Raw genomic sequence first — 21,978 nt, forward strand, 5'->3', positions numbered from 1 at the left:
ACTGGTTGCTCAGGCATTATAATTGCACTGGAGGGCAACAAGAGTCTGCCATTTAGTTTGAGTCTGGATAGACTCATTCACTGCACTAATATCTGTTCCATGCCCAGCCTTAGCTTTGGCTCCTCCCCCTGTTGCAGGGCACTGTGCTGGATACAGGACCGTTATTCATTTATGAACCTACTAGCCTGGCCCTGGCACCGAGTCCTGTTTTTGTCTCAGGAAGCTCTGTCACAAGGATATGCTGCCTTGTACCAGTCCTACGGCCCTAAGGACAACATGATCTGGCACCAGCCCTATCCCATGCCAGCAACAGAGAGCCCCAGCTCTGTTCTATCTCCTGCTACATGGACAGCTTGTCTTGGCCACAGTCCATATCCGCTCCACATACTTCCTGTCCTAGTTCTAGGGTAATCCAGCCCAGGCACAGACCAGAGACCCAAAACTGGCTCCCCCCACCCGGTTCCATCCGCCATTCACCTCTCCCCTCAAGGTTCCCATTACCACCTCCTTTACTTATCAGATTCCAGCACTGTTCCTGCTTGTCTGCCTCCAGTAGCTGTCTCCAACCTTCACTTCCTTCCTCGCTCCATCTGCCCCTTGTTTTTTTTCTCTGCCTCCATCTATCATTGACCCGACATTGTCTCCGAACTTCACCCCCTTCCCTGCCCCTACCTGGTACAACCTGCCTGCCATCTTATACCCCCTCCCTCAGTCCACCAATCACGTGCCTCACCACTCCGCTTCTCTTTATACTGTCCGTCTCCCCTCTCAGTCCTGATGCAGGGTCCCAACCCGAAACAACAATTCCTTCCCCCCTCGCCCCAGATGCTGCTCGACGCACTGAGTTCTTCCAGCAGATGAAGATATTTGGAGTCCATTTATTCAATATTTTCACATGATCTAGATCCCTTTTCAATAACTTTCCAATTTAGAGGAACGGAGTTGACGACATAATATTGCTCTGTTTCTACTGAGAAATTTCAGTCCAGTCTTTTTTAAAAATTTTTTTTCAGTTTGGTTTGATATATTGTTTATAATTTTTCTTATTGATTTGCGGTTTTTTTTCCTTTCTTTTATATACACAATAAATCCTTTCTTTCATAATATATTCATATACTAAGAGATTGTGGGATCTACAGATTTTTAAAAAAATATTTTACTATTCTTTACGATTATCTACGCCATGATTGTTCTCCTGATCTCTTTGTATTACATGTACAAACATCGATGTTATATTTTAATCTGTATTAATTTGGAAACTAATAAGAAGATTGAAAAAGCAAAGTGTTCTTCCAGCAGATTGTTTGTTGCTCCGTCTCTATCATGCAGGGCCACGACACATACACGTCCCAAATCTGACCCATTGTGCTGCTGTAGTAGCTCCATCCTCTGCCCCTACCCCATCACTCCATGCCAGCTTGCCCCTGAACCTTACCTTACAGCTGTGCAGACTCCTGGCTCCACCCTCTGGAACAGGACATCTGACGCTGAATGTTCATCCACTTTGTACACTGCCTTCACCACCTGGTTCAGCCAATTGTGGTGCATACTGTCGATCATTCGATCTGCTTCATCAATGATCTGAAAAGCAACCACACAATAGGTTATGTCCTCACTCCTTGCATCTCATATTGTCTGTGATCCTTGCTACATCCTTGCAAGAGACAGTGGAATGTTTTTGCATCATTCCTCAGGTCAGAAACGTGCACCGTTGTTATCCAGACACAAGCGGATGTCACAAGGTGAAAGTCTGAAGTGATCCCTCCCACAATCAAATGTTCCAACAACAACATGCAACCTCAAGTCACAGGAGTAATAGAAACTTGTCCGAGAAAGTGGGAGGCAGATTTGTGAGCTGATTCATGGTATTGGTCAAGCTTTCACAGGGAGGAGGAAAAAAAGTTGCAATTGCTGTGAAATGTCTGCTAGCTGCTTGAAGTCTTACCAGGTATCGGAGATGCTGCAGACTGAATCCATCCGTTTTGGTAATGTGGTCAACCAGACGTCCCGGAGTTGAAATTACAATATCTGCCAGGCTGCGGTAACCCATAACCCTGCAGCGATGAAAGTAGGAAAAAGGCAATAAGGAATCTTGAATCCTCAGTTGATAATATTGCAACTACAGTCAGGTATTGATGCATGTTCATCAGAAAATTGGAGCTACCAATGTCATTAAAGCCCAATAACCTTAGAAAAAAATCAAAGTAACCTGTTACTAATGAAGCAATGTTGGGAATCCAGCTTAACCAGGTTTATATCTCTCCTTATAGGAATATTGTTACCCTCCTGGTCCCTCTAGCTCTTCCCTAGACCAAATACCTCCTGATTCACAGCACGTACTTCCAGAGGCCACAAAGATCTATTCTTAAATCCCATCTTCCTCAAGTACATGTTGCATTAGAAAATTCATCCATGAAAAGAAAACGACCAGTTTCCTTCATGGAGCTAACCGCTAACCTTGGACTGCTTCATTTTTACTGGTGAGTAAGACTGGTTTCCATCACTTTGCTAACGACTGATAGTAAACTGGCAAGCTAGCAATTGATTGGATTTGTTCTGCTTTTAGTGGACAGGTCATACTTGGGAAATTTAACACAACGTCAGGTAGTTGCCATTGTTCCAGCTGTAGTGGAAGAGCTGGCTAAAGGTCTGGTTAGTTCTGGAGCACGTCTTCACCGCCACATCACGATTCTCTCAGATCCCAGTGCCTCTGCAGCATCCAGTGCTCCCTACCAACTTTTGATATCACATGGAATGACTCAAATTGGTTGGCTTTTGTGATGGTGGACCTTGGGAATAACTAAAAGTGGATCATTCCTGGCACTTCTGGCTGAAGATGGCGACAAATACTTCAGCCTAGTCTTTGATACTCACGTGCTGTGGCCCATCATTGAAGATGTTTACGTTCTTGGAGCTTTTTCCCCGATCACTCTTTGTCTAAACTATTCATAATCAGGCATGACAGAACTACAGATTGTGGGATCAGTCTTTTGCATGCCGTTTTTGCTGTTTAGCCAATGTACACTTCTGCTGCAGGTTCACCAGCCAGCACCTCATTGTTAGGTATGCCTGGTTCTGTTTCTGGTGTATCCTTCTACAATGCTCGTTGAACCAAGGTTGATCCCTGGTAATGGCGGAGTGAGGGATTGTTGGAGAATACACTTTTGCTGCTGCTGACTGCCCATACCATCTCACCAATGACATTATTTAGCTACAAGATCTGATTTTAGCATACCAGTAGAGCCACACAAAACAATAGAGGGTGCCCTTAGCTAGTCCACGTGAGGAAGTAAAGGACTAATAAACTATAACTGTATTCATATCTTATAACTGATGAGAACTGTGGCTACACGAAAAGGTGGTTGGCAGGCCAGAGCAGCAAAACCACTTTTTCTGGGCTGGGTGCTGAGTGATAATTGCTGTGTCTGGGACTTAATTGGCTTGCAATCAAGTTAAACTATAAGGATGATGGTTGCACTTAATAGGAAATGGGAATTGGCCATCATTAAATGCTCAGCCCACCTCTCAGACCCCTCCCTAATAACACAGGGCAATAACAGGACAGATGCAGAGGCAAAATTGGCAGCACACCGGGGGACTAATATCATTTTGACTGCAGAAAAACAGGCAGTTGTTTGTAAATCGACAATAGCAACGCAGGGCACCCCAGACATGGTTACTGTGCAGAACTTACATGGGGACGCCCCGACTCAGAAAGACAAGTATGGAAGGCGCATGGGCGTACGGACTCTACGCCACATGGCCTCTGGACCACTCCAGTCGGTCAAGTATGTATACCTGATTCCTTGTTACCAATGCTTATTGACTGCCTGCATTCTCACATTCTAACATTTTACTATGTACCTGGTGGCACCCCAGATTGGAGGAAGCAGCACAAGGCAAAATACAATCATGTTTAATATGCAAACAAACCAATGCTGGGAAAGGGGTGAGGTGCACCCAAGGCAGAACCCCCTTGCCAGGGGGTCCTTTTGAATGCATACAACTTTATTTTATTGAATTACCACGTGTATGTTGCTATAACCAACATCTTATTATTGTTGATGTATTTAGTAGATGGATTGAAGCTTTTCCAACCACCAATAAGGCCTCAATGGTGGTGAAGTTATTGCTCAGAGATCACACCAAGGTTTAGGGTACCCCGACAGATAAGTTCAGACAATGGTCCTCACTTCATAGGGAGAACAAATAAGGAGTTGTGCGAGACACTGCATATCGAACAGCAGTTCCACTGCACCTACCACCGTCAGGCAGCGGACATAGTAGAACAAGCTAATGGTACCCTGAAGAATAAATTCACTAAATTAGTGTCGGAGACAGGTCTAAATTGGCTGAAGGTTCTCCCATTAGCATTATACCATATGAGAATTACGCCCCATTCGGCCACCGGGGTGTCGGCTGCTGAAATTGTCTACGGACGCCCGGGAAGAACCCCCGGGATGCTGACACCCAACCCCCCCACCCAGGTTGACCTTAACATCATGGAGAATGAACTACAAAGATATTTCAGACAACTTACATCCTCTTTAAAGTTTCTTCATTCACAGGCGAAGAGAACCTTTAAACAGCAGGAAGGAGAGGATGTGGAGTCGCCTGACCTGGAAATTGGAGATTCGGTACTGATACGGGATTGGGAGTGCCCTAAACTGGGACCTCGGTGGAAAGGCCCCTTCCAGATACTATTCCAGACCCCTACAGCGGTGAAAGTACAGGGCCAGGAACGCTGGATTCATCTAAGTGACTGTAAACGATGGCCACCAGAAGGACAACGACGCTTTTTAAATTTGGACTCCTTACCATTACCGGTACCCTTGTGTGGGCATTAGAGGACAATTTATTTTACAAAGCACATATGCAACTACATGGGAATCACACTGTTTGCTACCTCTTGGCAGAATCAGTGGAAGGTCTTTTTGTAGCCACACCAAGCTGGACCCCCCACGTTCTCTTAAGATATGAATACTCAGAAACAAAGGATCTTACGGGAGAGTGCTGCCAGGTAAATGTTTGCAAGGAACAACAGTAGACACTAGCAGCACAACTAGCTACCAGTCCTCTCCCCACTGCTTCAATGGTAAGGGATGGGGTTGTGGGCTAGCGATAGTACAGTACCCGATATCATGTGCCACCACCACTTGCAGAGAGAAAATGTGCATTTAGAGGAGGATGGTTTAGGTGTGAGTGTGCCAACACTAGATGTGTTGAACTACTTGCAGGGGAGCAATGGGTTTGTGGGGAAGGGAACAGTACCCATGTGAAATTGTCTAATGTCTCTTTGGAATGGCTAACCAGGGAAAATTATCTGAGAATTCATGGAAGGAGAGTTGCTGGAATCACTTGGTATTCTCAAATGCCTAGTCCACAGCAAACGGGTAATATAACCTGTTACCAGGCCAAGGAAGGGTATGTGTTCCTTTTCAACGGTACCTATACCACTGCCACCCCCACTCTGCCAGCCTGGTTCGCAATACGAGCGATTGGGCCAGTCACGGTCCTCTGCCCCCAGAAGGCTCGTATCCGACGAAGACGTAGCATGGTCAGTAAGTAAGGAATTCTGCGAAGAATGGAGGGATCTTGTGGTAGTGGGATCATCGTTAGGCTATGCGTTTCTGAGTGCTCTCTCTCAGGGGGGTTCGGCAGGAACCATGGCCGCAAACAACTGAAACTACCTTGTTTGTGGACTGACCGTGCTGGGAAACAGCACCTGGAGGCAGTGAACCAGGAAATGGCAGAACTTTAAGCCCAAAAGACCCAGTATGCTGTGGACTACCTGTTAGCTCAGAAAGGGGGAGTATGTCCCTCAGAAAGGGGACAAATATGTCACAAGTGTTACGGTTTAGTCCTACAACATTTCCCATGCCATTCAGGACATTCAGAAGCAAGTAGATAACTTTAGGCAGGGACTTGCAGGAGGAGAGGGTTGGTTGGGGTGGCTGCTAGGAGGGTCATGGACATCATACCTGCTGCATGGAGCCGTAGGGCTAATCGTTATTATTATAGTATGCTGTGTGGTGCTGACCTGCTTGAATACTTGTTGCAAGGTCCTTATTCATAAACTCTCGACTCCATTCTAGGCACCCCTCTAGGTTATCATGATATGATAAAGGGGGGAATGAGGAAGTAAAGGATGAATAAACTATAACTGTATTCATATCTTATAACTGATGAGAATTGTGGCTACACGAAATACTGATTAAGACGTGGTTAGCAGGCCAGAGCAGCAAAACCACTTTTTCTGAGCTGGGTGCTGAGTGATAATTGCTGTGTCCGGGACTTAATTGACTTGCAGTCAAGTTAAACTATAAGGATGATGGTTGCACTTAACAGGAAATGGGAAGGCTGTCCCAAACAATGAGTGTGATACCTGTTTTTGTGTCTCTTGATTGCAAACCGATGAACTGAACCTTGGGTGCGATGCTGTTCTTTGTTTCTCTGCAGTTGTCCTTTGTTTCTTTGCTGCTCAACCCGGAACCGTGGCGCCTGGCTCATTAAAGTGTGCGTGACAATGTTTGTATAAATTACTGTCTGCCCCCTCTGTACCTCAGAGAACTCTGCTGCGGACTCTACCTGAGAGTAAGGAGATTTCTCCCTAGCGATATATTGCTAAATAAACGCGTTTGAATTAACCTGTGGCACTATGTGATTTTACAGCAGACAGAAGTGGGACTTCAAAATCAGGTAAATAGATGGACAATCAAAATGAGGAATGTGCAAGGTGAGGTAGGAGGGTGAGAGAGCTAGGGTTGGTAATGTTAAATTCAAGAAGGAACTTGGATTTAGGAATGAATGAGGGATATTAAAATGCTTTTTTCTTTCAAACCTTAGAAATAGTCAGATGCAGTGAAATAATCTTCTCAACATCAATATTCCTGTGACATAAATTTATTTTTCTGTGAGTTATAGTGAAATTTACAAAAATAAACATACAAGAGTTAGAAAATACTTACGTATGCTCGACAAGAGAGGACTGCTCCATGGCAAAGGGTTTTTGTCCAGCAACGATCACTACTCTTAAGTCCATGCCTTCAACGTAGGTATTGAAAATTTTAAACACCTAAAGAAGATAATCATTTAAATAAAGAGAACAGAATTATTTGAATTTTTCAAATTAATCAGTTGAAATAATGTGAGATATCTTAGCCTTCCATCTAATCTGTTTAATATATCACATGGAATACGAGCTGCAAGTTACAACTGGATGATATGGCAGACCCACGTCAAGGAGTCTGAGACGACCGGTGGTGACTTCTTTTTCCCCGATCTTACCATGTGGGAAACAGAAGAGCATCACCTGGCCCTGCTGAAGCAAATATTCAACAGCTGGAGCTGCTTACACCACCTGAATAAGTCACTTCCCACAGTAGGTGTGTTGTCAGACTTCCTAATCTGGAAAAAGCGGTCCGTGACTAAAAGGTCCAGGCTTAAGCTAGTACCCGTTCACGTAGAAAACTTTTGAAAACCTCCTGTGGATTTGTTTGAAGAGTGGAACTAACACGAAACCAGCAACAAAACTGAAAAGTGCCAGAAGTTCAATTTTTGCATCCTTTCTCATTGAAAAAAATTCAGTAAGTACACGAGGAGTTAAAGTTTATAAAGCAGCCATTTACTTTTTTGCTTACTGACAATATTCTGCTCTTTTTCCTTCCTGGGCCATTTGTAACTTGGCTCTCTGCCAGTGGTGATCAGAGGTCTACAGTTAGAGGAACGTAACAGCAGCTTGGATAACTCTCTTTTGCTGTGGGACTTTGCTCTGACAAGGCCAAGCTTTGGAATTCTAACCCATGGGTTGGGATCCCAAACACACTACTTGTCTCCCAACTCCCCCCAACATCCAACTTGTCAATACAACCCATAGAACCTGTTGCTTTCATGTTTCTACAAAGTATTTGCAAAAGAGCATGAGCAGCATCTTTTCTTTACCTGTTGAGCCAGTTCTTTTGTGGGCAGTAGGGCCAGGGCTCGAACTCTGCACACTGTGCAGTCCATCAATGCCTGAAAATGGAGCCAAGGATTACTAAGTACAGAATGAATACACAAATGATGCATTGCATTATGAACTTCATGAATGGCAATCTCGGAACATCCTAATGACAATGAAATACTTGTGAAGGGTAGTCATTGTGGGAATATAGGTAGCCATTTTACACATAGCACAATCTGACAAATGGCATTGTGATAATGATTAAATGTTTTTCACCCAGTGGTGCTCATTGAGGGATAAATATTAGCCAAGAGACTACAATGAATTTTGCTGTTCATCAAAATTGTATCGTGGAACTTTTTACACTTAATTGAGTGGTCAGATGGGTCTCATTTAACTAGCAGTCATGCACAACTGTGTCAGGGTAGATTATGTCCTCAGATCTCTGGGTCAGGACTTTGAACATATAACTTTTGAGCTTAGAGGCAAAAGTTAGCATCAGCTTGGCAGTGTATCTAGGTCAGCAAAAGCTCGGAAACACGACAGGATGCTGCTTGCAATACAATGACCTGCAACGTAGCAATTAGCTGGAAAAGTGATTACATTTAATCTGCTGCTCTCTGTTTATCATAGCATCTACCATCAGTCAGCTAACTACCAAAGCATGCAGTACAAAAAGGATATTCAGTCCACCATCCTCTTCGCAGACCAGGGACAGGCTGTGCCATTATGGAACCTGCCTAATTTGTTAATCTGCTGAGGGGCAAAACACAGGCTTGAGCGCCAATTAGCTTGGTAAGATTATTACCAATATGGAAAGCATCAGAATGAAATAACTCCAGGATAATTTGTTTCCAGAAGCCCTTGGGGCTTTGTTTTCTTGCATAGCTGCCTTACAGATGATGTTGAAGGAAATCCTTTGCGAACTAACCCAAGGAGTGGGCATTATGTAAATAGAATGAGCTTTACTGCTCACTTAGTCCATGTGCAGTAAACAGAGGTGGGAAGTAAATATTAATCCCCCTTTGTGATACTGGAGAGCTGAAATGTGTGGGGAAACAAACCATTAAATGTTTCGTCAACACATACCTCTACTCTGAAAAGTAGTAATGAATATCAGAGTTCTACGAGGAGAATGCCAAAAATTTATGAAAATAATTGCAAACATGTATGCCCTAAAATATTAAATAATTTCAGAACAGCCAAAGGACTTAAATGAAAAAAAACAAACTTGCTGCCATTAGCTCTTTAAGTATTGGGTAGTAAAGTGAGTAATACAATAACTGACATTGTTTCACCAGAGCACTACCTCTGAAGATTAGGTATGACCAATGCAACAAGAAGAGCTTTTGAAAATAACAAACCAGTTTAATGTCAACTACAAGGTAAATACTTTGTTAACTCCCTACAGTATGTGGGGGAAGAGTCAATGTAGTTGATTTACTTTCAAACAGCTTTTGTTAATGTTTTCATGCATGCACAGATTGCACCTGTGCTGAAATTGGATTAAATGGAAAAAACCAAGGGTTGCCATTAGTGGGAATTTGTCAAGCTACTGTGAGCCCTGCGGGTTTGAGTGGGGTGAAGATGTGATAAACAAAGCTTTCAATTTTGTAATGAAGAAAACATACAATGTAGCTCCGTCCTTGGAGTTAGGAATTTTAAATATATGCATAGATGTGGCAGACAGGTGGGAGGTGGTGGCCACCATGTACATGCTCAAGCACAAACTGATACCAAAACTTACGTGGAATGGATGCCATTAACACAAATCCAGATTTGACCAGTACAGCTAAATGCCAGAAATCAAAGGCTCACTTAAGTGTCAGAAACTAACTCAACAAAGAACTTCAAAATCTAAATGTGACTTCCCGGTCAGAAGTCTAAACAAACAACAACCTTCACATCATCACATTACGTGACATTGTCAAAGTGCTGCTGTCTACTGTTGCAGAATTGACTTTACCACTCAATCAAGGCAGAAAGAACTAGCCCTGAAAAGCAACTATCACAATAGTTAATCACGACAATAAACAGTATACCAGCAATAACCATCACAGTCCATCCTAATACAATCACTGAATTTAAGCTACCAAATAAATGACCATCACTGCCTCTGCAAGCAGTCAATCTCCCAGCTGAGAGGACAAAGCAGGTACACCCTGGGGTGATTCAGAAAATAACAAAACCCAGGAAATGCTGGAATCTGGAGCAACACACACACACACACACACACACACACACACGATGCTGGAGGAATTCACAACCTTGAGGAATGGCTTATAGTACAAGAAAACTACATGACAAATGTCAAAAAGACCATAACCCAGACCTGCTTCACCTCAAAAAGAATGGACCACTAATTAACCTGCAAATAATTTACCAGCAATTTTCCAGAGGCCGAAACAAACTGCATTACCTGATGCCCATCATAACACTAAAACCGCAGCCAAACTGGAAACTTCGGAGGTCAACCATTTCAACTGTAGAAAAGAAACTGTGGACTAATTGAAAGCTACGAAATCGAAACCTGGAAAGTCAATGAATATTCTGAGCAAAGAACAACATTCCAAGACGTTACCAAAAAAAAGCCACATTCCAGGTTGGCAACATTACCTATACTTTAATAGCTGTTAATGAACACCATGGGGAGCTGCATTGTGGAGGGCCGTGGCTGTCACGTGACAGCACTGCCCATTACCTGGTCAAAAGACACACCATTGTCAATCAAGGTTTGGCTCCACCCCACCCATCAGTGCACACCTGACCATTGGCCCCTTTAAGCACCTTTGTATTTTAGCCTCGGGCCATTGGCCTTTTTGAACTACCTGAGCTGGACACCCCCCAGCCCTTCAGCACTATAAAGAGTGCCACATATGCCTGGTTCGTTCCCTTTGATTGCTTCGAGGAACCATGGAACGACGCCAGGGAGATCGTTGGTAAGGTGTACACTTCAATAGGGTTAGGAGCATTCTAGTTGGTATTCCTGGTAGCGTAGAGCTGTGCCTGCACTGAGTCAAGGGATGGCGGGTATCGTATTGCTTTTCCTTGATTGTCTGTACCCAGTTCGTTGTGTGTGCATCTTACCCTTGTTGTGATTTTCCCATGCTCACTATCACTGGTGCACGCACGCGTGTGTGTTGCCCCGTTACCTTTTCCCTGCGTTTGTCTTTGTTAATAAATCATTTATCTCTAAGACTGTGTTCAGAGTCCTTGTCCTTCGAGACCTCGAATCTGTTTCACAACATTTGGCGCTGCGAACAGGGTCTCAGGGGTCATGGCTGAACACAGACGTGGGGAGGGATGTTCTGGAATAGGGGCAAGAAAGCCAGTGTGGACACCGAGAATAGGATTCCCAGGTGGACCAACGAGAGCGAGGGATTTGGGAGCTTGGCTAGCATGCTGGCGGATCACAGTAAACCAGTAGACTGGGCTGTGCAGTTAGACTCCCGTGGTGAGAGAATGGGGCACCACGTGGTCGCCCTCCTCCAGAGGTCGGGGTTCCCCAAGGCCAAAGGGAGTCAAAGGGGTGCCTTCTGGCTGTTTGCGTCCCCCCTGAGACGCCAGGTCAGAATTACTGGCCAGATACAGGATACGTCTCCAGAAAGACAAGGAGATAGAGGTGCTCCAGCAGCGCTGCTGTACACTGCAGGAGGCAGTCCAGGCTGCCCAGACCCGAGCCAATGACCTCAAGGCCAGAAGTACCGAGGTCACCTGCAGGCTGATTCAACTGCAGCAGGCGCAGACAGCCCACCGGTCTGGATGGCAGCTGAACCCACTCAAAATTTGAGCACTGGTCTGGCACGGCAACAAGCTGGATGCATGGCTGGGGGATGGGGATATACGGATGGATGATGGAGGGGGTGCCCGAGGAGCCTGGGTCCCATCACACCCGCCCTCCCCTCATGCACCCGAACCCCTGCATGCTCGACCTGTCACCACGCGATCCCAGGTCCGCCACAGAGGGGAGTGGAATGGGGATGAGGCCACCACAGGGGGAAGTGCTGTGGTCCCTTTGAAACTATGGAGACCCGGGATTTCTCGGCCAAGGAGCTGACCCAGCCGGTGGACCGGTACCACCAGCGGCTGGGCGAGTACCTGGCCACATGGCTGCTCCAACTGTGGGCTGAGGGTGCCCCCAACGTGAGCCTCTCTCACCAGGAAGCGAGCACCAGGGGGAGCTTGTCTGACCAACAGAGTGTTAACAATGCCCTACGGGCGGCACTGGAAACGACACTACCTTGTGGGATCGGGTACCCTACCCTCCTTGAATGGGATTTATACGGGCGACTGCAATGGAGCATGGTCAGTGAGGGCACCAGGGTCATTAGGGAGTGGGCGCTGGTGACCAGCATTTATGAGAGGACAGGTGATCACAAGTTTTTACAAAATACCAGGGTGACCAGTGTGCTAGCAGGATACCTGGTCGCCACCGCGCGCCCTGAGTTAAGGCCAGTGGTCCTGCCCCTCATGGGACCGGCTGTATGGGACGCCATCACCCTCCTGGAAGGGCTAGAGTACACACAGCGGGGGGTGCCCACCCAGGTCCGTAGAGCAGAGACGAGGGCTGGAGACACGACCCCTCGTCTCACGCGCAGTTATACCTAGACCTGTTGCGTGCAGGGGTGGACCGCGCCAGCATAGACGGGGTCCTGACCTCCGCCCTTTACACGTGGTGGAAAGAGCTCTGCGGGGGGAAATCCGGTTGGGGGAAGACCCACAGCCACCCCGGGTCCAAGCCCGACACAGGGGGCGCCCCCAACTGCCTGACCACGTGGGCTGCCCCTGCCAACACTGGCACTGCCTCCGCCCCTCCCCCACTCGAAACAGTCTCTCCTGCCCTCAGGGCTGAGCTCCGGGACCTGCTGAGACAGGAAATGTCCCATCTCCGCCAGCAGGAACGGTCACCCACAGGGTGGCAGACCTCCATCCCCCTCCCATAGGATGAAGGCCAGGGTCCCCGGCACATTTGTTCCATCGCTCTCCCCTGCCCGGGGGACCTGAGGCCACATATACCCGTAGCTGTACACTGGGGAAAGGGGAACATACAGAGGTGGGTGGCACTCGTTGACATGGGTGCCCAAAACACCATCATCCTGGGCAACCCCACCGGGTGGAAGGGGGCACAGATGCAGATAGAGGGGTTGGGTGGGTTCCCTTTTGCCTGCGAGGGAAGTCACGATTCACATGGCCTTCGGGAACCAACCTCCTCGACCCGTAACCGTTTCAATAGCGGCCTCGCTGAGTGCATCCTAGGGATCAATGTCTTAAAGGGACAGTCCCTTCATACCAACCAGAGCAAATTCACTTTCAAAGTCGCACGGGCTACTGTGGTAGCCTGGGCAGCCAAATGGGAACCAGTTGTTGTTCCCCCTCCAAGGTCATCTGTAGCTGACAGTACAGAGTGCCAGGGGTACACCAATACATCACTGAGGCCATCCAAGCCCTACTGCAGGAGGGCGTCATCAGACCCGCAGCCTCTCCCTTCAACAGTCCCATCTGGCCCGTCCGCAAAAAGAATGGGATGTGGCGCATGATGGTGGACTCCAGACACCTTAATAAGTCTGCACCCCCCCCCCCCCCTTCGCTGCCACCATGCCCGACATAGTCACTCTGGTCGAGGATATTGCGGTGCGCCCAGACAAGCCTTGGCATGCAGTTGTGGATTTGGCCAATGCATTCTTTTCCATCCCCCTCCATCATACCTCCCAGGGTCAATTTGCATTCATCTGGGATGGGAGACATTACACATACTTCTATCTGCCGCAAGGCTACATTCACAGTCCTACTATTTGTCATGGTTTAACCTCCCTTGATTTGCAAGGCATGCAACTCCCCCCAGAGGCATCAACTGCCCATTACATCGACAACATCCTCCTACAAGGGCCGTCTGAGACCACTGTCTCAGAGGCTCTTGATATGCTAATCTCCTCCCTCAGAGAATGGGGCTAGGCCATTAATATGGATAAGGTACAGGGCTCCAGCCAGAATGTCCTGTTCCTCGGGATACAATAGCACTCGGGATACAATAGACATATCCCCGAGGCTGCCAGAAATAAAATTTTGAATTTTGCCATCCCCTCCAATAAAACTGACACCCAGATCTTCATGGGCCTCCTCGGCTATTGGCGACAGCATATACCCCACCTCACCATGCTTCTTAGACCACTCTATGGGTCTCTCAGAAAGCCACATTCTCGTGGGGACTCAAACAACGGGCTGCCTTTGAAACAGCAAAGCAAGCTGTTGAGCAAGCACTGCCACTTGTTCCCCACCAGGCAGGTGTCCCCTTTGAGTTACAGGTCTCCGCCACTGAGACAGTCGCCGAATGGAGCCTCTGGCAGAAGGTCCAAGGGCACAAGAGTCCCACTCGGCTTTTGGACCAAATCTCTGCCTGAAGCCGCTGCTCGAGCACCAGTTGCTTGCCTGCTACCTGGCGCTCCTCACCACCAAACACCAAACTGGCACCAAACCTGTTGTCCTTAGCCCCCACCTGCCCATAATGCATTGGGTCAAATCCCCCGAGTCCACCTACAAAGAGGGCCGGGCCCAGAGGTCCTCTATAGTGAAGTGGAAATGATACATTGCTGACCGAGCCGAACCCAGTCCGGAAGGGGTCAGCTGCCTCCACGAGCAGGTCATGTCCTTCCCATAGTCCCAGGACCCAGCCCCAGACATACCCGAAATCCTAACCTCCCATGTCCTGGGGCCAACCCTTCGACTCCCTCAACCCCTGAACAGAAACAGCACGCCTGGTTCATAGACGGCTCCAGCCGCTGGAAAGGGGGGGAAGCAATATTGGAAAGGGCGGCACTTCATCCCGCCACGGGGAAAACTTTGACCGAAGATGGAGCGGGTGGATCCAGTCAACTTGCTGAGCTGGCGGCAGTAGCACTCACCCTACAGACCACCAGGCCAGTCCACATTTATACCGACTCTTGAGCAGTTGCCAACGGTATGGTGGTGTGGATGGCCCGGTGGCACGAAATGGGATGGGAAATCCATGAATGCTCCCTCTGGGGACAGGGACACTGGCGTTTTATCTGGGATCAGGCAACCCACAGATGGATTTCAGTCCACCACGTGGATACTCATACCCACAGAAACACAGAGGAGGCTCTACACAATGCCGCTGTGGACCAGGCTGCCCAAATATGCTGCACCAATGCCTCCACAGATGAACCCGACCTCAGCGCGTTAGCTGCCTGGGCACATCGCAAGAGTGGTCACCTCGGGACCGACAGTACAAGGCGTTGGGCAGAGCAATTCGGGGTCGTTCTGACATTGGATCAATGTAAGACCACCGTTGCTAACTGCCCTATCTGCCAACAAGTGAGGCCATGAGGTTAGCCAGCAGGTCCGCCGGGTCACATTCGCTGCGGCACGGGAGCGGGTCGCGTATGGCAGATAGACTATATCAGACCACTCCCATGCCAAAACAAAAAGCAGTACGCCCTGACGATGGTGGACACATACTCCGGTGTCCTGGTGGCGGTGCCCTGTGAGAAGGCCAACCAGAACAGCACCAAAGGATTGCAACACCTTTCCTCCATTTATGGTCCCGTGGGAGGTACAATCTGATCAGGGCTCACACTTTGCTGGGTCTAAAGTCCAGAACTGGGCTGCTGAGGCAGGGATCTCATGGCTGTTCCATATACCCTACCACCCACAGGCATCAGGTCTGATTGAGAGAATGAATGGCCTGCTTAAGGAGAAAATACACACGCTATCGCCCTCCTGCACACCGCCGAGGTGGTTGAGCATGCTGCAGCAGGCTGTCGACCAGCTGAATACATGGCCCACTGGCCAAGGGGGGGGGGGGTCCCCACTGTCCCGCCATCTGGCACACCCTCCACCTCCTGACTTGGAAGACACCAAACCCCCCCCCCCCCCCCGAGACCCAGCGAGAGTATGGGTACAACAGCCACAGGGTCTCCCTCAGAAGGGAGAAGTTGTCAAGCGCGGTCCCGGGAACACCCGTTGGGTCGTGATTCCGGGTCACACTAACCTATCCTGTCTTCATACCCAACACCTGACCTGACCAGAATGAGCTTGTTCCTCAACCCCCCCACCCCCTACAGGACAATGGCATTACTGCAGCCATCCCTTCTGTTCACTGCGATGATCAGCATCGGGGCATCTGCCAACACCTTCCTCAGAGTCGCATACGGACTTGCCAGCACCACTAAGAGATCCGACTGCTGGATTTGTGTCCGAACCCCAGAACACACCGATGAAGTTCTGCCACTTACGCCGATCCCGCTGGATGACTTTCAAATGAACTGTTTACATAGACTTTTCACTCCTGTGGGGTTTGGCATATCTGTTTTGGCAGCGCGGATGGCAGTCCCCCACCACTCCATAACATCTCTTCCAGCGATCCCCAATGGGGTGGGTGTTGCAGGAAATGGTATTTCCCTCCCTACAATTTGACCTCCACCCGAGTCCTGACTCTCAAGGTCGTACCACAGCCGCTGAGCAAGCCTAAGGAATGCTGGTGCAGACTCCCGAATGAGCACGGTTCCACCCTTTCAGTCGGCCACAGCGACTGCGAGCAAAACTGGTATCCGGATGCCTCAGTGACCACTGCCGATGGTGCTGCTAGGCTGGGGGCTCCCTGGACTGTGAACGGGACCCACTGGACTTGTGGCTACCGTGCCTTCCTGTGGCTTCCCGCGAGCTGGTACGGTTGCTGCTTCCCTATATTCACGTCCTAGATGACCTTGGGGAGCACCCGGCATACAGCGGCCACCAGGACAAGAGGACCATCTCGGCGGTGGAGAGGTTCTGGATGACAGCCTTTCCCACGTATGGCACGGCCCGATTGTCCCGTGAAGTCACCCAGAGGGCCAGCGTACTCGAGACGCTGGCCAACAAATCGGCAGTGGCACTGCAACATACCAAAGATGTCCTGACGCGGACGGCAGCTGAGTTCACAGCCATCAGGATGGTCACCCTGCAGAATCGAATGGCCCTGGATTACCTGCTCGCTGCGGATGGCGGTACCTGTGCAGTGATTGGTAAGCAGTGCTGCACCTTTATCCCTGATGAATCCAGCAACATCACCAACCTGGCTGCTCACATTCTGGACTCAGTGGCTAAAATTCAAAAGGCAGGGGACCAGCTCCTCCAGCACAACACCTCATGGGGAAACTGGTGGCCATTTGGGTCTCTGGGGGGATGGTGGGCAACTGTCATCCACTGGGTAACTGCTCTCATTCTCATCGCTATCTGTATTTTCTACTGTGCTTGCCAGATTATTAAGAGCATGTCTGCCCTTCATTAGTACTGTACACTGACACACAGTTCTAGGCTAAGTAATAGCTATCACCATGATTGGCTAGTGGTGTGACTTTCGACGGGCGGATTGTATTGTGGAGGGCCGTGGCTGTCACGTGACAGCACTGCCCATTACCTGGTCAAAAGACACACCACTGCCAATCAAGGTTTGGCTCCACCCCACCCATCAGTGCACACCTGACCACTGGCCCCTTTAAGCACCTTTGTACTTGGCCTTGGGCCATTGGCCTTTCTGAACTACCTGGAATGGACCCCCCAGTCCTCCAGCACTATAAAGAGTGCCACACGTGCCTGATTTGTTCTCTGATTGCTCCGAGGAACCGTGGAACAACGCCGGGGAGATCATTGGTAAGGTGTGCACTTCAATAGGGGTAGGAGCGTTCTAGTTGGTATTCCTGGTAGTGTACAGCTGTGCCTGCACTAAGTCAAGGGATGGCAGGTATCGTATTGCATTTCCTCGATTGCCTGTACCCAGTTTGTTGCGTGTTCATCTTACCCTTGTTGCGATTTTCCCAAGCTCGCTATCACTGGTGCATGTGCGCACGTGCATGTGTGTGTTGCCCCCGTTACCTTTTCCCCGCATTTGTCTTTGTAAATAAATCATTTTAAATCATTTCTCTCTAAGACTGTGTTCAGAGTCCTTGTCCTTCGAGACCTCGAATCTGTTTCACGACAGGAGCACACAAAAAGTCCCATAAACCGAAGTGAGACAATAGCCAAATGATCTGCATTTTAGTAACCTGGACTGAGCCATAATCTTTGGCTACGACAGTGGGATAGCTCAATTGTCCTTTTTTTTATATATCCTCAAAGAGCATGTAGAGCTTTAGTTAACATTTTATCCAACAGGTGAAAACTCTGAGTGTGACACACTTTCAGGAGTTGACTGGAGAGTCAGCATAGATTGTTATGTTCAAGTCTAAACAACAAGTCTTTAGCCAACAGCATTCTGACCCAAAGCAAGCGTATCCCAACTGACAATGACAGTTAACCATTTAACTTATGGCTTTTGAAAAATATTGACTAAGTGCATTTTTGTAATTTCCAACAGAAGAAACAGAAAATAGAAAGCAGCAATACATCAGGCTCACCTGAATAACAGGAATAACGAATGCCAGTGTCTTGCCGCTACCAGTTGGTGCAGACACACATATGTCACTTGGCCTGTAGCCCCCTCTACCCAGTATAAGCCCATGCTTCGAACTCTCCAGCAAGGCAGGAATCACCTCAGCCTGAACTGCGGAGGGCAAAATAGGATTGAAATGTTAACCACAGAATACTTAGTCCTGTGGGAGCAGTAATGTTGATCTTGTGTAATATGGCAATGCCCACCCAGTAAACAAAGGTGCCTTGTTTCGACTTCCAGAGAGCAGTGATAGAAAACAGCAGTTGGTGGTTCAATTGTTTGAGTCTGTCCACCATTTCTCAGCCTTTGCTCCATATCCCCTTGATACTTGCACCCAACAAAAATCTACCAATTTTTCTGTTTTAAGATTTTCAACTGCCTTTACTGATTTTTTTGTCAGGGCAAGGTTAGACTGATGAGAAGAGCTCCAGATTTACACTACCCCTTATCTGACATCTCTAATTTTACGATAGGATAAATTTTCTCTTCCAAGTTATAGTGAGCTTCACGTGAGCAAGGAATTTGATTGCACCCAGGAGCATACAACAATAGACTAATCTGAATCGTAGATAACACAAACAACGTGAGGAATAAAAACAGTCCGCATCTGTAAAAAGAGGAAAAGGTAACCTTTCTGGGCAATGATTCCTCATTAGAACTGGAGAAGTGAGAAAACAGGGGTATTAATGTTGCAGAAAGGGGGAAATGAGGAGTGGAGGGAGCAAGGATAATGTCTGTGGAGACCAAGGTTTTCCAAGTAACACAATGCTTTTAGTGTTAACTATCTCAAGAAAGTCCTCAACTTACTTCCCGAAGTTGTAAAATATATTTGCTCCCCTATGGAAACTGCTCCAGTTTAGTTACGTTCTCCAACTACACCCAAAGTCAGTCGGCCTAGAACATTCTTAGTCATGCTGCTCAAATATGCACTGGCTCAACCAATGTACTAATCTAAAGCTGAAGAAGAAACCATTTGACCGCTGAAAAATATCTAAGCATATCCAATGTGACCCAATCATATGTTTTACCAACAGATTACACTAATATAATGCTGTTAACACAGTAAATCACCCCAAGGTGTTGCACAGACACTAACAGACCGACAGCAACCCAAAACAAAGGTGGAGACACTAAGACAGTTGACCTGGCTTGGGGTCAAAGAGATTGGCTTTAAGGATCTTGTAAAAGACAAAGAGAAAGGTAGTTAGGCAAACGAAAAGATATAGGGAGTGGATTCCGGAGCTTTGGTCCTCCACAGTTAAAAGCACAGCTGGCAGTGGTGAACATAAGAAGTGGTGTAGCTCAAGTAAGGTTGTAGATTTGGAGGAGGTTACAGGACTGTGGAGGGGAAAGGCCATGGAAGGGTTTGAAAACAAGCAAGGGAATTTTCAAATGGAGCCATTGAAGGAAAGGAAGTTAATGCAAGTTATGTGAACAGATAAATATCATCAACACGGACCCATTCTGCAAATGGAGGGATGTTCCCCATGCTATAGGATGTGCCAAGTGAGAGGTCAAGGAATTGGTTTGGTTAGGAGGAATTATTCAAGCTCAGGTCCCCAAGTTTCAGTGGCAGGTGGAATTATTGCAGAACGTAATGAAGGCTGAGAGATTACTGATGGCATACCCCTGACACTGTCATCCCACAGGCATTACAGTAACTGTCATCAAAGAGGCAGGAAATATCAGGGCTTGTGCCACTTGTAAATTGGCACACTGTGTTGGAGGCTTCGGAGGCTGACAACATCTGAGATTGCAATCCAGAGGATGGATGGTACAGAACAGTGAGGGACAGAACTTATAGGGAAGTCAATAGCGAGGGTGCTGACAGGTATTCCTTTAATTGCTAACTCAAGTCTAACTTAGCGCCTGGTTCTACGCCAAAGGACATCATAGAAAGAGTACAGAACATCCTGAGGGGAGAAGTCACTTTAGAATCAATAGCATAGGGAAGAAGCGATGTTCTACAGTTTAAATTTCAGAAATAAACAAGTTGTAAAATGGGATGTCAAAGCTTGTAATCACTGGATTACAACCAGAGCCAGGGAGTAATGTGTAGAAACAGGAGGATGGGGCAAATTAATGCTTGGATGGAGGCATGGAGCAAGAGGGAAGGTTTCATATAGTTGGAGCATTGGGACCAATTCCCAGGCAGGAGGGACCTGTTCAAGATAGGTGGGTTGCATCTTAACAGGAACAGATGCAATGTGCATGGTTGTGATGCATTCCATAGTCAATTAGTCCTCCTACATTTACTGTTTTGGGTGGCATACATAGTAACCCAAGGTATCATAGAAAGATCTAGCAGAGGAGGGGACAGCCACAAGCCACTTAGTCTGCACCTGCTCTATCAAAAACCTATTAGTTACTCCTAATACCAACTCTTTTCTCACACCTTTTCTCACATCCTCGCAAATTTCTGTTTGAAGGCAAAAGTTAAAGGACAAAATGATAGTACAGATTTGTAAATTTGTATCTGCTATCCTTCCAGACAGAGCACTCAGAATTCTATCTATTCTTGTTTAAAAGAAAATCATTGTGCAACTTCTGCATTTCCATTCAGCTTAAATCCGTGCCCTTTCATCATTAGCCCCTTGAAACCGTTCCTCTTCAATATTGTGATTTATGCACCTCATTCAATCACCCTTAATTTTTGCTCTAAGAAGGACAACACCAACTTCTCCAATATATCTATATAACTGAAGTCCACTAGCTCGCCAAGGAAGTGACGTGGTTTACAAACAGTAAAACCAACATACCTGGGAAGAAGGAATGGATACCGTTGGTTTGAAGCTTCTGAATTAGTTTAGGGTGGATTCCTGCAACATCCTCAATTGCTGTAAGATTCTGTCTGATATCTCTGTTGACCAATGTGGGTTTGGAGAGCCACTGTGGTAAGACACGCTGTACCTGGGGGGCAAGATGGTATGAAGTTTGTGGTGAAGACACAGAATAGAGATTAAACCATTGGATTGAGATAAATGATGAGCAAGACAGTGTTACCATTTGTCTCCAATTCAAGAGGGTTCAAATATTTGTGGTGCCAGACAGGTTGAGGGAAATTGCATTGTTGTTCTGCGAATATTTGTGGTGCCAGACAGGTTGAGGGAAATTGCATTGTTGTTCTGCGAAAGGCAGTATGAACTGAAGACAATCATGCACCTCCTGTGTTGCCCCCTTCAAACACTCCCAAAACAGGTATGTGTATAAATTACATTCAGAGTAAAGCCCACTCTATTGTTTCTTTAAAAACTTGTAGTAGAGGTACATACAAAAATTAAATTCAAAGCAAATTCTCTCTCCTGTCCCATCAAAAGTTCCCAGGACAGGTACAGCACAGGCTAAACACAGCATCCTTTTACAGTAACCTACCACCATTCCCAGCGTATATGCAGCATGGTTTAAAAGCTCAAATGTACTTTTCCTATCATAACTCACAGCAAAGATTAGATAAAAAGGGAAAATATGTCCTGCGCACTGAAGTTGGCTAACTGGCAACATATGGAATCAGGGAATATGAGTGTTGGATTCCACCAAGGCACAGCATGTTTTACCATGGTGTGCAGTACACATTGAATCCAGGGCCCTACACAGTATGGACTTTGGTGAG

The 21,978-nt window shown here is 47.3% G+C and overlaps 2 protein-coding genes across 5 annotated transcripts in view; both read right to left on the reverse strand.

Moving 5' to 3' along the window:
* The window catches only part of LOC127579164 (maternal protein exuperantia-like), a 103,109-nt gene that overhangs the window by 61,048 nt on the left and 20,083 nt on the right, over positions 1-21,978 (reverse strand). The gene's annotated exons all lie outside the window — the stretch shown is intronic.
* ddx51 (DEAD (Asp-Glu-Ala-Asp) box polypeptide 51) overlaps positions 1-21,978 on the reverse strand; it is a 42,861-nt gene that overhangs the window by 14,449 nt on the left and 6,434 nt on the right. For both annotated transcript variants that reach the window (XM_052031767.1, XM_052031768.1), the window contains exons 4-9: positions 21,128-21,278; positions 18,334-18,479; positions 7,942-8,013; positions 6,969-7,075; positions 1,946-2,054; positions 1,436-1,581 (exon numbers count right to left, since the gene is read on the reverse strand). In XM_052031767.1, the coding sequence (XP_051887727.1) occupies positions 1,436-1,581; positions 1,946-2,054; positions 6,969-7,075; positions 7,942-8,013; positions 18,334-18,479; positions 21,128-21,278 (731 nt within the window). The remainder of the gene's footprint in view (positions 1-1,435; positions 1,582-1,945; positions 2,055-6,968; positions 7,076-7,941; positions 8,014-18,333; positions 18,480-21,127; positions 21,279-21,978) is intronic.

This window comes from Pristis pectinata, chromosome 17 (assembly GCF_009764475.1).
Source record: "Pristis pectinata isolate sPriPec2 chromosome 17, sPriPec2.1.pri, whole genome shotgun sequence".
NCBI lineage: Eukaryota > Metazoa > Chordata > Chondrichthyes > Rhinopristiformes > Pristidae > Pristis > Pristis pectinata.